This window comes from Haliaeetus leucocephalus, unplaced genomic scaffold (genome assembly GCF_000737465.1).
Source record: "Haliaeetus leucocephalus isolate CR32 unplaced genomic scaffold, Haliaeetus_leucocephalus-4.0 Scaffold722, whole genome shotgun sequence".
Taxonomy (NCBI): domain Eukaryota; kingdom Metazoa; phylum Chordata; class Aves; order Accipitriformes; family Accipitridae; genus Haliaeetus; species Haliaeetus leucocephalus.
In genome coordinates this window covers 5,794,530-5,811,861 of record NW_010973158.1, presented here as the reverse complement: position 1 = coordinate 5,811,861, position 17,332 = coordinate 5,794,530, and the positions used below count along the sequence as shown (strand labels likewise).

The following is a 17,332-nucleotide window of genomic DNA, read 5'->3' as shown; positions in this document are numbered from 1 at the left end:
GGGTGGGGTGGGGGGGGGGGGGCGCGGGGGGGGACGGACAAGACAGGAACAATTGTTTAATACAGATGGGTTAACTTGAAGCAAGTGTCCAGTCTCTTGGCTTAGGTTTAAAAACTCCACAGCAAACCAATTGTAAAGGCTATCTAATGAAACAGGGGAAAACAAAAGTATTCATTAAAAGTATTCATTAAAATGGAAGTAATGTATGAAGGTTTTTTGTTGGGGGAGGGAGGTTGGATGGGGGTTTTTTATTAGTTTTTGAACACAGTTACAGTTTTGAAGGTGTACCTAGAACAGGCAACATAAGAGTTTCAAAAGTTTGGCTGAACTTCAAAACAAAGTTATGCAGGTTAGCCCCATACCAGCTGTCTGGCACACGTGCCTAACTACTGGGAACTGCTCCAAATGATTTAGCTGCACTTACCGGCATGCATGAGTACAACCTGCAAAAGACCTCTAAACAAAGCTGAAATAAAATTCCTGGCAAATTATTGGTAAAGGGCACCACCTTGGCAATTGTGTTGAAATAAATTATAAAGGTCAAAACAGTCAGCTCTAATTTCCTAAAGACTTCTTCGAAGATTACACTTTGAGTTTGCAATGGCAGAGTACACACAGCTTGTTTTGAGTGCAGTCAGCATGGGAGCAATACATCAACTGAAGTAGGGAACCATTTTTTTCCTTTAGACATCCGAGGCGTAATATGAATCTGTACATTAGTAATACAATTACAATTACGAAGCTTTAACAGCTGTGTTATCTGTTACCACAAACAGAACAAAGTGACAGACTGAAATTAGAGAACTTCAACTATCCAACGTCGAACTCAACTTCAGAGAAAGTGTTCACACACGCATACACATCCCTGCTGGCTGCACAAGTCTGCTTTGGAGCCTAACAGAGTTCAGACCACACAGAGTGCCTCAAAAGTAGCTAGACTTGTACACCATGGTTCAATATTTACCACTTCAGGATCAAAGTTTTCACTGTTGTGTATGTGCTTAGTGAGCTGACAAATAAGCCAGAAAGTACAGCTTCCTAGATCTCCCTATTCACCAGATTTTCAGTGTTCCTCCAAACCCAGATCTCTGAACCTTCAGGTCCCACCCCAATATCCATCCTCAGTGAAAAAGCTAAAAAGTGATATCTAACAGAAGTATTTAGAAGTCAGTGATTGCATTATTGGGACAAACCTGCACTCCTCAACTAAAATGCAATCAATACTGCATCCGAGAAAAATTTGTAGTAAACTGAGGAAGCCTGAACAGGTAGATGAAGAGCACACGCCCAGGACTATTACACTTGGGAAAAAAACAAACCAATCAAACAACTTTACACTGTATAAGAATGTGTGCTGGTGGAAATTAGTTTAACTAGTCTTAAAGCAACAGGATGAATCAGCAAACTGTACTGCACACTGCAACCAAATTTAGCATGACTACAAGAGGAAGGCATTAGCAGCCTAAATGAACATGCTGGCATCCAGTTTGTCTTCTGAATACCCATACCACTGCACTGTTCCTCCTCCTTTATATTCAACTGTCCTCTTATGGGAGAACATGGATTTTGGGAACAATTAATAAAACAATGACTTTGTTCTAGTTTGATTTTAAAGCTCTGAAAAATTAAAGCATGCCCTCAGAACTGATTCACAACATCACTCAAGCTTCAACTACAAAAAGTTAACAGCAAATTCCTCTCAACATATACTATAGAAGAGAATTAAGGCAACACTTTTAAGTACATCCACTGTCAGTACTCACTTGCAGATCAGCTGCACCACCTTTTATTTGCTCAGAAGCAGAGGTTATGCAAGACATGGTATGTATGCACATGCATAATACACACACGCTCTTAATTGGTTAGTTAGAAACCTGCTATCATAGCTAAAATTGTTCGCTTGAAGGGCTAATCTGTCAAAAAACTATTTAGACTTATATTCTCACATCCTTCTCTGGAAAAGATCTGAACCCTTACCTTCTACTCCCAACTTTGTAGTGTGTTAATCAAGGAGGAACATGTTATGCTTATGCCTTCCCATCTCCCAACTGTTCCACATTTCATAGCAGCAGCATGATAATTAAGCATTTTGCATTCCTGGAATAAAAAAAGCTGCTTGGTTTACCTGAAGATTATAGAACACCGTTACACGTGTGTAATACCTCTACTTTCTCCATTTCAGAGAGCATGAAGAAAGCAGGGGGTGAGATGTATTCTACATATATTTCTTTGCTTTAATGAATACTACCCCCTCCACTCTCAGGAGCTGAAATCTGAACTGTCTCCTTATACAACACTGAAACCATTTTGTTATGGAACTAGTGGCAATATTTCAGCTTCAAAAATGTGAAAGAAAGTTTTGAACTGCATTCATGAAGACTTCTACTTTTTTTTCTTTTGAAAAAAACAAACGCTGAATCCAGCAATTATCCAGATTTGAAATTCAATCCAGATTTTTCAGTTGCAGACCAAAAGGGACAATAAAACTCCATCACAAAGGGACACATCTGGCATTTATGAAATCCAGTTTGGAGCAGACCTTATATATGAACAAGACAAAAAGCTCTCAATAGAAGAACAGAAACAAGCCAACAGTACCTCAACGGTAAATGTTTTAAGAGACAGGAAGACTGGAATGCCTCCAAATCTGCACTTTAAATGAGAGCTCAATAAATCAGCTCCAGAGTAAAAGTTAGTGAATTGAAGGACTCATGAAATTAAGCTGTATGTTGACACTTTTCCTTTTAACTTACCATAAGGTACAGCTGGAGATGCCTAAGAAGGAAATGCAAAGTCATTCCTCAGCAAGGAGGAAGCTCACTTACATGGTTGGAGGCCAGGGTTCAAGTCTTGCCCAAAGCTGAAGAATATGAAGAATTGCTATGTCTTCCTTTTAGGCTTAGTAAGTAATTGTACACAGAAAGGAGGGGAGGACAACCCCAAGATGTGTTAGAATCCACTAGTCAGACTGGTCATCTCTAACACTGAAGTACAGGTTAAAATTTCTAGAGACTGGAGGAATAGAACTCGGGCATCTCATATCCAGAAAGGCTTCCCCTCGGGAAATTCAGCTGCGTCAAAATCTGATGGAAGGGCAACACGGCAAGATGCAAGCAATTCAACAGCTTTCTTTTCTGACATTGCTGTTGGACAGGCCTAACAGGAAAAATGCTCTCTGCTAATCTCTTACTCAGGAGCAAAAATGAACTAGTTGGACATGTCAGCAACAGCCTTGTTTGCAGTAACCATGAGATGGCAGGATTTCAGGGACAATCTCCTTAGAGCACAAAGACATTCCATCCCCTTGTAGAAGAAAACAAGCAGGAATAACAAGAGGCCATCTTGATCAGTGAGCAACATCTGACTGGGTTTAGATACAAAATCATGAGAGGTAGAAATAGACTGCCTACCAGGGACAAGTACTGAAGCATCACCCAAGCACACAGAGAAGGAATTAGGAAGGCCAAGGCTGGAGCTCGTGAGGAATACAAAGGGCAATGTGAAGGTGTTCAGCTGGCAGGTCAGCAGCAAAACAAGGACAAGGATAACACAGGCCCACCACTGAACCAGGTGAGCTATGCTGTGACAAAGGGAATAGAAAAGCTAAATGTACTCGATACCTTCTCTGCCTCAGGTTTTGAAGTCTTTTCCAAAAAGATCCTTTCAGCCTCCTAGGTCTTCATGCCTAGTAGTAAAGTTCAGAGGAGAGAGGTACTATCTAGTCAAGGAAGATCTAACCATGATTACTTAAAGCTGGACTTGCAAGTCCATGAGACCTGGATGCAAGCCATCCAGTGGTGCTGAAGAAGGTAGATGATGCCATGGTGAGGCTGTTTAGACATCTAAGAAGCCATGCTAAGGATGCAGGGGGTCCAGTCCCCCTGATGGTCAGAAAAAGGTCAAGAAGGACTGAAGGAATAGATTTTCCCGACAGGCTGTGGAATCACCACCTCCAGAGCTCTTGAACAAATCAGGATGCGTGGGGCTTTGTCAAAACTATAGTTAGCTCTGCTTGTAAACTGGAGGCTGGACTAGATGACCTCCAGGGGTTCCCTCCAGTATATACACAAAGGCTTCCTAAGCGTCCAGCCACATACCCAAAGTATTTAAGCCATTCTTGCTAGACATCGTAACAAGGTCTCCACAGTCATCAGGATGATGTGGGCATTAACGATACTGGGCAGGGAGGGGGAATCAATTCAGCAGTAAGAAAAGGTTCAATGAAAATTTTGGAAGACAACGGTTCAGAATTTTATAAGATATCTCTAGGGTATACTCAAAAAGGTAGAAAATATTAGCTTTTAAGAGAAGCCAGCATGTTTATTTTCTGAAATGTTACTTTCTCTGGTGACATTTTAGAAAAGTTTTTTTTAAAAGAGTTTTCATCATCATCTGCAGGTAACATCCATCCTGAAATACAGTATTAAAAATACAAACTTATGTTAACCCAAAACTATGAAGAATAACTTCATAACCCAATTGCCATGTATCTGAATTGATTCTTAAACTTTTATCCACTAAATTGATTGGTCCCAACTAGTTTCTGTTTCAGAGACTTTTGTGACCACTATGGCACAACAAGCAAATCAGGTACATTGAACATGTGAGAAGGACACGTTAATTAAAACCCTTTTGCTTTCAAAGGTTATACATTCCAACACAGCATTACAGTTGTGTTTCACATTCCTTATTGAATACTGATATTGCAAACCTACTTTTTTCCTACATTATTACTGCAGGAAGTGATTCTAAAATCAGAAAATTTAAGGAAGTATGCTTTAAGGTTTTGAAGTTCTAGGGAGGCATCATTTCCACCAGCAGTAACTAGAACTTACTTATTTCCACCCTAGTATATGATTGTCCCTGTGAAAATATTCAGCAGACACTGACTAATAATACTGCATACTTCATGCTACAACACTTATTCTTAACATTTTGTGGATGAAATGTAAGTTTAAATAGTATCAGACTCAATATACCTGACCGCCACACAAGGCTTTAGTGTGCTGTTTGTGCTGCCAAGTTTATAAAAAAAAAAAATATATATATATATATAAAAAATGAAAGTGACAGCACAATCCTAAATTAAGTTCTAAAAATACTGTAAACTATATATAGCACCTGCTACATTGTTTAAGAATTAAAAAAAAAAAAGACTCTCTCATTCAAATGTTCTTTCAATTACACACAACTCTTCAATACTAGAAGTCTTGGCTTGTGGGGGATCTTTTATTGTTGTTTGGAGGAGTTTTTGCTCAGTTTTGGGGAGGCTTGGGGTTTTGTTTGTTTTTTATTTTTTCCCTGCTTGTAGAAAGGATTATATAAATCTGGAGAGAAAAACCTATTTCAATAACTAAGTTCCCATCCTCCTCAAAAAAATACTGACAACACCTTTACTTAAGCCATGTTTACTGTCTTTGAGATTGGATTTACAAGCAGTAAGAAATACCCACTGTTTGCTTAAGATGACAGTCCAAGTTTATAGACACAGTTAAAGCTGACCTGTTCCAGGTTCAGGCTGGCCTGGTCAAGGATGTCTCCTGGATTCCAGATCCTGCTACCTAGGGATTACCAATGCTTGTTGGCACAAAGGTCATAAAGGTAGAATTACCAACTCATGACTGCCCAAATGAGTTGGGAGCAACCAGTTAACATCGCCACACTATATATCAGTACAGTCTAATAATACAGTTAGAAGGCACACCCATCACCATCTTGAAGTCCTGAAGTACAACACATCTAAGCATAACTAAACAAACAGCTTTTAAAGTTGCCCCCCCCCCCCCCCACCAGAAGCCCCAAAAAGTTTTTCCAGATCAATCAAGCATTAAGATAAACTAACAATAAAGGCTTTTTTGAGAGCATTGAAGACTTATCCCACAATTCATATACTAGAGGAAAATAGAAGCTCTTGATGTTCTACGTTGTTACTCTACTAGAGCTTCAGGCTTCACTGTTTACAAACTCATTTCACACAGACAACCAGCAACTACAGCAAAGTACATTCACCAAGGAACAGCAAAATATTAATTCACAGCCCCTGGTGCTCAACATCTGTGGTTTCTATGAACTCTTTCAGATGCAAGAAAGCTAACAAACAGGATGCACAAACAATCTGCCACAGACTGGCTAGAGCAGACAGGTTTGGGAGGTATGCCTTAGTTACCAATAAGGAATGGAGAAGTCATCATCTGTCCTTTCAGTGTCCTCTCTGCCTACTCCTCTGAGGAATCTGGGTGTCTTGCCAACCAACTCAAAGCCAGGCAACCGTAAGCAGCAGCAAGCGAAAAGAGAAGGAAAAATTGAACAAGATGGGGAGCTGCAAAAGCCAAAGTGATCAGAGATTAATAGAGACTGCTCACTCACATCCCTGCTCAATCAGGGTTATAGCCTATCACGCCTACCTATTTTACTGAGCCCTACTTTGCCGATTTGAAAAAGGAACCAGCTATTTGGCAAGTCATTATCTTTATAGGCGCTAAAGAAAGTACCTTAAATGCAATCCAGTAGCATTAGAGTATACACTGGTATACTAGAAGTCACATGCTGATTGCAAGCACCAGTGACAGGAGGACCCCTTGGCTTTGATCTCTCTTCATTCATAGACACTAAAACTGGTGCTTGTGTATCAAACTTACTTTTCTAAAACACCAAAACAAGCCAATGTCTCCCAGCAAAAGAAACACGATATGAAATTCTGTACCGTTCTGCCTAGTGCAACTACATTTTAAAAAATATGCATCTTACAAAACTGTGTTACGTGCTTTAAGGAGAACTTTGCTATTTTGATACTCAAAAGAAGAGTCGTCTTCACAGGTCAAGCACCTTTATTAAGTTACTATGCTTAATATTTACTTAAATGGAATATTACAAAGCTCTACACACAACTAGTTGCCATCAAACCTAGCAACACCTTCATAAAAGCTTGAGAACACAGTTCTGTGCAAGACATTCACCCTCAGACAGTGAAGTAGCTCATACCAAGCTTCTGTGTCTAGCTTAAATGCCAAATACTGCCTGAAGAAAGGGTTGTCTTACAGACACAGAAAAGTACACAGTTTCTAATGCTAATACTTAACTAGCACTTTTTAATACAACTAGTGATCTCCATGCATAATTTAGAGATCTGCAAGCGCTACATGCTTTCAATATATGCCAACTCTTACATGCATCTTTCAACAAATATGAATGAGATTTACTAAGTACACAACTATGATTGCGATCCTCAGCTTAGTTTACCACCAGTAGTACTGAAAGCACAAACACAGTATAAAAGTTGTCAAGGAGAACCGAAGCTATTTAAAACTGAAGAGGGCTGTTTTCAGCATGATACAGAGCAAACAAGATACTTAAGTCAGCAAGAATCAGCTTATTAAGCTCAGGTTAGACAGTAAAACCTTACTGAAACTAACCAAAACCCACAGGCGCTTTATTTAGACAATGAAGCATAAGTCCATTGGTTTACATTCATGATAAAGTATATATGTCTTTTAGCATGTATTTTAATACTACCATTACTGATGAACAATAAAGACTAATAATTGTCTTTTCCTCATGTCCTCATGTTAGAACATAGTAGACATCTGCAAAGCGTTGCAAACATCAGACTTGCATAAACCAGTACTAGAACAAAATATGCAACAATTCTTGCGGAAAACACTCTCAGCCTCCAACCATAACTTAGAGGCTTCCAGAAACATAGGTTGTTTTCTTGGTTTTATTCTTCTAGAAGTTTGCTCAAATGGGTTTTTGAACCCACCTATAAACTTGCACATCCCAGCACTGCAAAGAATTCCACAGCTTAGTTCATCTTCTTAATCTTCATGTGGGAAAAAATAAAAATAAGAAACTACTTCAAATGTTTTGCTTCCACTTTTACTATTAGAGGAAGTGGGAACAATTGTTCATTACCTAACTTCTATACCACTTCTAATGTATCCTTTAGAGACTTCCACCTTACACCCACCTCTTCAACACACACCCAGTTACTCTATTTCAGACCAAGAGCTCTGATCTACTCAGGGATGCTGCATACCAAAACTATTTTATACTTTTGATAAATATAAAATTATGAGAAAGGATGATGAGAAGGGATGAGAAGGTAGGAGAACAAAACAGAAGAGTACAATATGCATAGTAGAAGCACACAATGGATTTTTATACTGGAAGCATTGTTTTCCTGCTACGAATTAAGAAATAGTAAACAAAGATTATATTTGTATTTCTGACTGTATAACTGAGCATGAATATCTAAAAATACTCAAAAACAATCTGAAGTTCTACTACTACACAGGAATAATAGGTTCAATTCAGAACATATAGTTTTGTATTCAACACTATGATTGTCCTGTCTTCATTCTTTATTGGTATTTCTACCCGCATATTTCTTTTATGCAAATGAGGGTAGCTGATAATAAGTTTGCCACTAATAATTTTGTCCAACTGATCCAGAAATTCACCTCCGGGTTACAGTTTGAGAGCGTACTGACCTCCTCCAACTTGCTGTAAAACTCACCACAAACAAACTCCATGCTCTTAGTGGCTTATTAACTGTAAGGTATGTAGGCACATGACCCAAGATCATTGAAACCACCCTTTCAGATGTAGGGCCCAATTTCCTTAAGAAACCCAGAATGATTTACTGGGTCACTGCATCCATGACATCCACCTGTACAGGACAATTTCCCACTTTAATCTACCCTTTTTTGACCACTCACTAACTTATTTTTTGTTTACAGCTTCCTGTGCATGCAAAGCTTCAGCTGAGAGTGGAAACACCGCAAGTGAGCCCCCATTGAAGTCATCACTTCCAAGGCAAGCTTTGACCAAAAAGGAGAGCCTTCTTACATCATTTTCTAGGGAGCAACAGGGACAACAGAAAAAGGGAACAGGACAATTGCTAGGAATACAAACCTAACAGCTCACCAGTTTAGAGATGATAGGCAAATCTTGCTTCCAATATGGAAGTCCAAGATGTCAAAGCACTAGTTGCACAGGGAAGAACAAAAACTAAGTGATTGCTATGCCATTGCTCCCCCTTGTTGTTCTCATACAACAAAAATCTGGTTACCAGTTTGAGGATGAGCTAGCTGTTTTTCAGCAGCCCCAAAACCCAGAACATTTTATTTCAGGACCATTTTAGTCGTTACAATTGACTCCAATTTTCTCCCTTTCCCCCTTTACATTTGAGAAGCATTTTTAGACTCATGCAGAAGTTCAACTGAAGACTGAGAGCTACACCCAAGTTGAATTTTGACCCCACAGTTTCATGCTGAAAGCCATGCAATTCTGTTTCACAAAGCACCTGAGGATGTACAATTTTGTTTAAAGACGCATCCCATTTGAAACTTAGACAAGTATCTGTTCACATAGTAGTAGAATAAAAAGAAATAACCACTTTTAGTGAGTTGAAGCAAAGAAAGTAAAACATTTTACCCCTGCCACAATGTAAAATATATTAAAAAAAAAAAAACAACAAACAAACAACCCCCCTGTATTGCCCCCATCTTGTGTTACAAGTTACCATTTTATCTTTTTTTAAACTCTAAAGAGTTAGTTTCTGGCAAGTACTTCTGCTAACTCACCACACTAAAATTTGCAAAGCTGACAAGATACCGAGACAATTTGTAATCCTGGGGGAGGCAGCATCTCCTTTATTCCAATTATTAAGGTTGTTCTAGTATAAGTCAGATCTTTGGAAAGTCAGTAATACTGAAAAAGCTGACAGACATGCTGTTTAGGAATTCTTTGTTTTCTGTGTTTCATGAAAATCCTCCTTTGCTTACTCTGCCTTTTTCCAAACTGAAGTTGACAGTCACAGAGAAAGTGACAATTACAAGTCTTCAGAAGTACATTGCATGTTTCCTGGAACAGAGATAAGTTACACATTACTAGTGGATATTCTGACTCTACAGAGCTACTCACAGGCAAGGAAAGTCCATCCAATAATCAGCGTCTAGAATAGCTTAGAGTAAGTAAATATTCTAAGCACAATTATGGGCATTAGTAATAAAAAAAAAAGCTGTACATGAAACACACTCCTCTAATCTCTCAAAGACCAAACTCCAATTTGTCTATCTGCTACCTGCATGAAGCTCTGCTCGTTTTAGGATTATCTGCTATACTGTGTATCTATCATCATGCACTTGCTCCTCTACTACCATCAGCCATTCAAAATACAAACTGCTTCTAGCACCTTTAAACAGCTGCTGTGCATGACTTGCAGCTGGATCTGATTCCCCACCAAATCAATATGCAACATTTTCCCCGTGGCTGCTGAGGGACACCATGCATGCTACTGAAAGATTCATAGGGGACACATGCTAGAAGAGCAAATGAGCACAGAGGACAGCAAACAAAACCTATACACATGTATTTAAAAACCACACACACAGAGAAAAGTTCTAAGAGGGCATATAGGTCTTCTGGAAAAAGGCTAGCAAGGAGATTCTCTAAAACTAAGCTTCCAGGGAGCTCAAGCAACTCTAATAACAGAAATTATTCTGAACATACTTTAACATTTCCAATAGCATTAAGACACTGTTGTTTATAACACAGTGACAAAACTCCAATGTGTCAGATGCTTCATTTTTGTTTCCCTGCTATCTTGCTGCAATTGAACTGGCAGGTAAGTAAGGTAATGAAATGCCTAATACTGAGAGAGAACTGAGTAGAGTGATTCTCTTAACAGTCCTCCATATTTTTATATGGATACATCCAGGTTTTATTTGCTATCATTCTAAATCAGAACTACTTTCATTTTTATTCCACATCTAATTTCAAAGGCAGATTTTAAATTCTTCTCTCAATTGGGATGCACAGACATTTTAGAAACATAAATAGAAGCCAATCAAAACTGAACGTCACCCACATTTTGTAAAAAAGCAGAAATGAATACACAATAATTTATGCATTCTTCTGTACACTAATAAAACGAGTTTCCACAAATTAGAAAAAATCCCAGTGTCTAGACAGGGCTCAAAGTTTAAAATTCATTACAAGAAATTTATTCTAGGAGAAGCTCAAAAAATCCAGTAGCAATACCAAACTCATCATCCCAAGTTAAGAAACAGGTCTCACAACCAAGTACATGAGGTTAGTCAGACTCACCTTCCCTCATTGATTTTTGCTTTGTCTCCTTGACAAGAGAAGTTCTCAATGTAACCTAGACTGCAGTTGATCCGTGTCCAGTCGGGCTGGCACACAGCAAGGAAGTGAGGGCGCAGTCTACCTATGGAGTACTTCGCAATGTCTGTCAACGACTGGCTAGCAGCTGCTCCAAAAATGAAGGTCCCAATGGCTTTGTAAATAGTGGCTATGTAGTTATTTCTGACAAATGAATTTGAGTGCAAATGATTATAAAAGACAGAGAGAGTCTCTCCTAGGATGATCTGAAAGAGAAATAAGGACAACAGTTAAAGAAATATAATCACTTATAAAGAAAGATATTACTCTATTGTTAATAATCAGACATGTAGTTTCAGAAATTTACTTTTTATAAACATTAAGCTGCACATTTAAATTCTCCAAGAGTCAGCATTAACCATGCCCAAACTTTAAACACTTTTATGTACTAGAAAAAAAACTTTTACCTTACCCTGCTTCATGTTGAACTTAATATTATTGATTAAACAAAGCCTTCTCAGAGTAACATTTATCCATACTACTTGGCATGGCCCTAATTAGAAACATTTTCTCTAGTATTACATTTTATTCTACATTGAGTCTTCTTCAGCTAACTTCTGCTGAGCAAAATTTGTCTATTTCATCATAAAGTTAGTTTTTTTGTGAAGCTAGAGACTATTCTGAAGGGTCTAGACTTCCTTTCCGGATCTGAAAGGCCAGTTATTTAAACAAATTTCCAATTCCTCAGGAAAATTAAATCCTTAGGGGAGAAAACTAATGAGAGTAGGGAAAGACAGGCATTACTGAGGTCTTTCCAAGGGTTTTTCACCCTGCATGTCTAAAGTATATGCATCACGTGTATCAAGTGTTGGCAGGAAAGCAGATTTAATTTTGTTTTCCCGCAACTTTATCTTTTGCAGAAAGTAAGTTCTTACTTAAACAAAGTACAAAACTTCATTCCAGATAGGTTGGATATTGAACCAGATGGTCCCATTTTGTATAAAAAGGTTTGACTCATACAGATGATCAGATGGGTGGGGGACTGTATGCATATATGAAAAGTGAGCTTTAAAAATCCTATAAAGATTAAAAGATGGCTCCATCTGTCACTTGAGAGTGACAAGTCCAGGATCCCAGCAAAGCAGAGCTTTGGTGAATGAAGCTGTTATTAGACACTCTAACACCTGGGCAGACAAAGTAGCTGTCAGCAGCTTTGTACATTAAGGCAAACAGAAAATCCCATCAGATGCGTGACACTGAAGTTTTACACCCTGCACCATACTGAAACATGGACTGAAGCAGAGAAACACCAGCACGTGGACTAAAGCTGAGAAAGTTTTCAGTGAAGTAGATGTTGGTAAGCTCTTATACAGAATCTACCCATCCCAGAGAGTAACCTCTTAATGGAGGATAGTTGAGCAGAAATATCAGAGCCTTGACTGGTACACAATTAATCCCTTTTAAAGAACCCGGCTGCAAAACCTGCAAGAACGTCACTTATCAAAACTGAGGTGACAAAAACTTAGGTGATGTCAATGCAGCTACTTCACAGGACACAGACATCAAAGAGTATTATTCATCTTCAATAATCTGACTGAGCATTGAATAAAGGACACCAACATTTGCTTTGACCATCCGACTTTAAAGTCATCTTGACAGAAAAGCCCGATTTCACAACTAAAAGATGGTCCCTGATGTTACAAAGGTTAACTTTGTTAGCTAAATGTTCATACAGGCTTATACAGAGATTTGATAAAAGAAATACAACCGTTAAAAATTACTATATTAACTGAAGCCTTTTCTGACTCAGGAAGTCCCTGAGCTGCAAATGGCTGGTAGCAAAGTACTGAGGGCAGAACATCAATCTTTGCTCACTCTATTCTTCCTCCCTCACCTGTTTTAACCGCTGCTAGAAATGAGGTAACAAGCTAGATGGACTTAAGTTTGACCAAATACTGCTGCTCTTAGGTAATACTCACTACCAATGGTAGTAACAGGGTGAAAACAATAGTCCCATCTTAACAGACAGGATCTTTCAGCATAAACCACTTGATAGTTAATAGAACAGACAAAAACAAAAAAAAAAGCTTCATCTGCTCCAGAAGTATTTCTGTAAGTTTTTGAAGCAGTTTTTCCAAGAAAAGGAAAACTAGGTAAGTGTGGCAGGTACACCCGCCCCGACAGGAAACGAAACTTCTCCGGGCAGGAAGGAGAGGAAAAAACCCCAAACCCTAGAGACTGCAGGTTGAAAATTGAACTGACCAATCTGACACGCGCCAGGTACACAGAAGTGTTGACCTTTTGGCCAATGGGGATTAAAATGACCAGAGATCAGATTCAACAAGGGTATAAACAGGGCCCCGCTGCAGGACATTTCGATTCAGTCCTCCTCAGAGCAGCAGGTCTGCAGTCGGGGTCTCCCCCTTGGGTTGGGATGTGGCCCTAGGTAACTCCTGCAGCCCCCATCTCTTAGGTCAGTGATATGCACATTTTGAGTCATCGTTTTTAATATTAAGAATTCTTAAGTCAGCTTTGTAGCACTCATTCCCCTTACATCATTGATCCTGTGGTTCACTAATGTTATTGGAGTTCTAACTTTTCACTGAAGAATAAATCTGTTTTAACACCTGTCGGATTTGATTGTGTGAGCCTCCGTAACAATAAGTCACAGTTTTGATTCCCAGCCCCACATTTCTACGGTCAGGGGAAAAAAAAAAATGTTCAACCCAAAAGCAAATATAAGGTACAAGTTGACCTTTATGCTGGAAGCTTGATAAAAATCCATGCAATCCTTGTGCAAGAAAGAGTTAGATTGCCATAATATCCTATCTGATTTTAGCCCATTAGCCCAGAGAAACAGCTGGCCAATACTGAGGCTTACATGTAGCTGCTCCTTTTCCAGCTTTGATTCCTAAAATACACTTGAATATTTATACACTTAAAATCTTATTTGCCATAGAAGTGTTTAGCTCTACTCAAAGCGTAGCTCTGATGAGCTTGGATGTCACCCAACATGGAGTCATGTGTGGAGTCTGAAGCTTTTTACCACGTCTGGACAGGAATCTTGAAGCCCCTGTTGAAGGGCCATTGTTGGAAGTAAAGTCCCAGGAGATTTAGGGCACAAAATGGTTAACTGATGAGGTCCAGCTCTTCCCTCTGCCTATGCCCAAGGACATGCCCCCACCACTTTTTGCCCCAGTACTGATACTGTATTCTTCCAGGAGTCATTTCACTCAACCTAGCTCAAAGAAAGCTGCTGTTTTCTGCCAGGTTAGGGAATTCACTAGCTTATCCTGGTTCAGACAAGTCACCAGAGGTGGCAAAAGACAGGGTAAAACTGGGACCTCACCTTTTGTCCATAGTAAGCTATTAGGTTAGCTCAGCTGACAGCATGTAATTAAATTTTAAGGATACAGAGTCACTGTATGCTTGAGCCATTTCAATTGAGCTAGAAGCTGTGGTCAAAGAGGGAGATTCTGAACAGGCAATTGCAGAGGCAATGTCTCCAGCTCGCTGATCTGGTGTGAAGAGGAGGGAAGGAGAACGGTACCCCATTTTCAACCAGGTTAGGTGCAGCATGAAAGTAGGCCCTACCATTAACTCAAACAGAAGTGGGCCTAGTGTTTTATCCTGACCTTTGGGGAAGTATGCAGGGGAAAACTCCCTGGCTACTTATTCTTTTTATTCTAGTTATGCTTTTGATAAGTTCTGATTAGCAGCAATAGTATCTTTCTATTAAAGAACTCAGGATCTGTTGCTATGCTTCCACACACAGAAGTACTTCCGATGACTCTGTGGCAGATAAAACTGATGCCTTAACAGGTCATGCAAACTCATATTCTTAAGTAGTAGCTCCTAAAATAGAAAAGCTTGACACAGTCATTTAAAATACATTAGTGTTATTCTTAACTGACATGGTAAGGGAGGAAGTTTTTCTCTCTCAGACTATAGAATTAGCCACCATGGTTCTAAGGTATTCTTTTTCTGTTCTACAATTCTAGTTGTTTGACTTCAATTAAAGAAAACCTTTTACTTATTCTTGCCAGAACACCATTTCTACTGCTTTAATGCCTGGTCTAACGTATTTTGAAGTCAAGAAATCTTATAGAATACAGTTTTAGAAGTCTGCATTAACAGATTGCCCCTCCTCCCACTCCCCCACCCCCATTGAAATCAAATGCAATGAAGAAAAGTTTAACTTACAACAATTACACTGAAAGGAATAATTATTCCTGCTAACAACTTATAAGAAATGGTGTCCTCTTTGTATGGATACTGGATGGATTCATCACTACAGAAAACTCCTCTCTGGAAGGGGATACGTCTTGAATTGAGAATTGCAAAAGGCAAGCCAGCTAGCAAAAAGGAATAAAAAATATATTACAAAAGCAACACAAACTCTAGCGATGATTATACCCCCGCATTTCCAAAGAGAAGTGCATAAAGAGGAACGGACATGCAGCAAGTTAGAAGGTTATGCACTTCCTTTGGCCAATGACTATTGCCTTGTCTTTGCAGCTCCCAGGAAGGACTGCTGAATGAAGGAGAGCAGGACAGGATTCCTCTCACCTTCGTATTTGTGGCATATCAAGTATGGAAGCATGCTGAAACCATGATGGAGTAAACAGGTCAGTGATAACTACCGAGTTGCTCACTCTACTGCCACAATTACCAACTATTCCTTTATATTCCAGTGAGCAACAGTTGCCCCTTTATACTTTCTCTGGACAACTTTACAAGTCAGAAGAGCATAAACTGCATTTTGTGAAAGCAGAAAAGGGGTGCTTCTCAGGGAGTGCAAGTGCAGAGGGAGTTTTCAGGAAGATATGAAAAAAAGGAAAAAATACACATGCATGCAATCCCCTCACTTCCACACACACACTGGATAGTTCCCCAGAAAAATGTGGTCACTGCACAAGCCCTACAACCTCAGGGCATGGAGATTTTATTCCCCTCTCTTTGACAAAAGACCCCTTGGCTCATCCTAAACTCGACAGAACACAATGCTTTGTGCTATTGCACCTCAAGAGACCTACAGCACTAACCAAAACTAGTCATTTGAATAGCAACGCTTAAAAAAAGAAGCTCAAAATAAGATAGAAGTTACTACAAACTAAGAGAATCACATTTTTAAACCCCAAACCCCAATCCTCCATCCTTGACACACATACACCATCTGCATAATCTGTTTGTACACAAGGATGAATACCCTCAGAAAGAAATGGCTGTATGGAAAAAAAAGGTGGAGGACTACCAAGAAAGTTCAACAAAACAATAAATCATCTTTAATTTAAGGATGTACAGCCCAGTGGCATTAAAGTACTTAAAAGCCCTTGATTTTGTGCTCAAAATTCAGCAGTATTGCACATAAAATGCACAGCAATTTAGAGTTAGACAAGAAAAATCATCAGCAGGGAGACACTCCTAATCTACCGGTAAGGGATCAGAAAGATGAAAACCAGCCTCCTTCCTTCCTTCCTGTCAGAGAAAGATGTTGCTGTAGTCTCAGTTCTCTCCTCAGGACCCCTGTGTCAAGGCATAGCCCACCTCCTCCTTTCCATATAGACAGCTGCCCCCAATTAAGTGTGTACAAACAAAAGTAAACACAGAAAGAACAGGAAAAAAGGAGGAAAAAAGATACCAACCAAGTAGTAAGAAAACTGTTAGGGAAGAGAAGAGAAACACTGTTACACAGTCAGGATTTACAAGAAAAAAGAAAGAAAAAGACCTAGGATCCTTTTCAATCCTTTCCCCTTTAGCCTCTACCCATGAAGTCCTCCAAACTCAGTCTGACTCCTGGGCTCATCACAAATGGCACATACTGTGGTTTCACCAATCATTTGCTATCAATTTTGTTCTTCACACCATGAAGTGACTGCTTAAAAGAATGCTTCAGTTTGAAAACAGACACAGAAAAACAAATAACAAACTAATGGCTCATAAGGTGAAAATTTCCTTGAAGCGACCCATGATGAACGAGACACAGCTTTGTTCCATGACCAAGTAGTTATGGGCTTATCATAGTGCCCATGTACTCCAGCTAAGCTCGTTGTAAAGAATCAAGTATCTTCCGTACTGTTATAGTCCTAAAATCAATAGCATGCAAAACCTTCCCTCTGAAAGTGGCAGAAAAACACACTGTCATTGTGAAGAGGGGTTGTTTCCAGTTCCACACCAGCAGGACTACAACTGATCTAGATCTGGAAGC

At 39.3% G+C, this 17,332-nt stretch overlaps 1 protein-coding gene across 1 annotated transcript in view; it reads right to left on the bottom strand.

Moving 5' to 3' along the window:
* Positions 1-17,332, bottom strand: part of PPAP2A (phosphatidic acid phosphatase type 2A) — a 60,260-nt gene that overhangs the window by 22,858 nt on the left and 20,070 nt on the right. Inside the window, exons 4-5 of the mRNA XM_010580594.1 lie at positions 15,328-15,488; positions 11,110-11,390 (exon numbers count right to left, since the gene is read on the bottom strand). Of these exons, the coding sequence (XP_010578896.1) occupies positions 11,110-11,390; positions 15,328-15,488 (442 nt within the window). The remainder of the gene's footprint in view (positions 1-11,109; positions 11,391-15,327; positions 15,489-17,332) is intronic.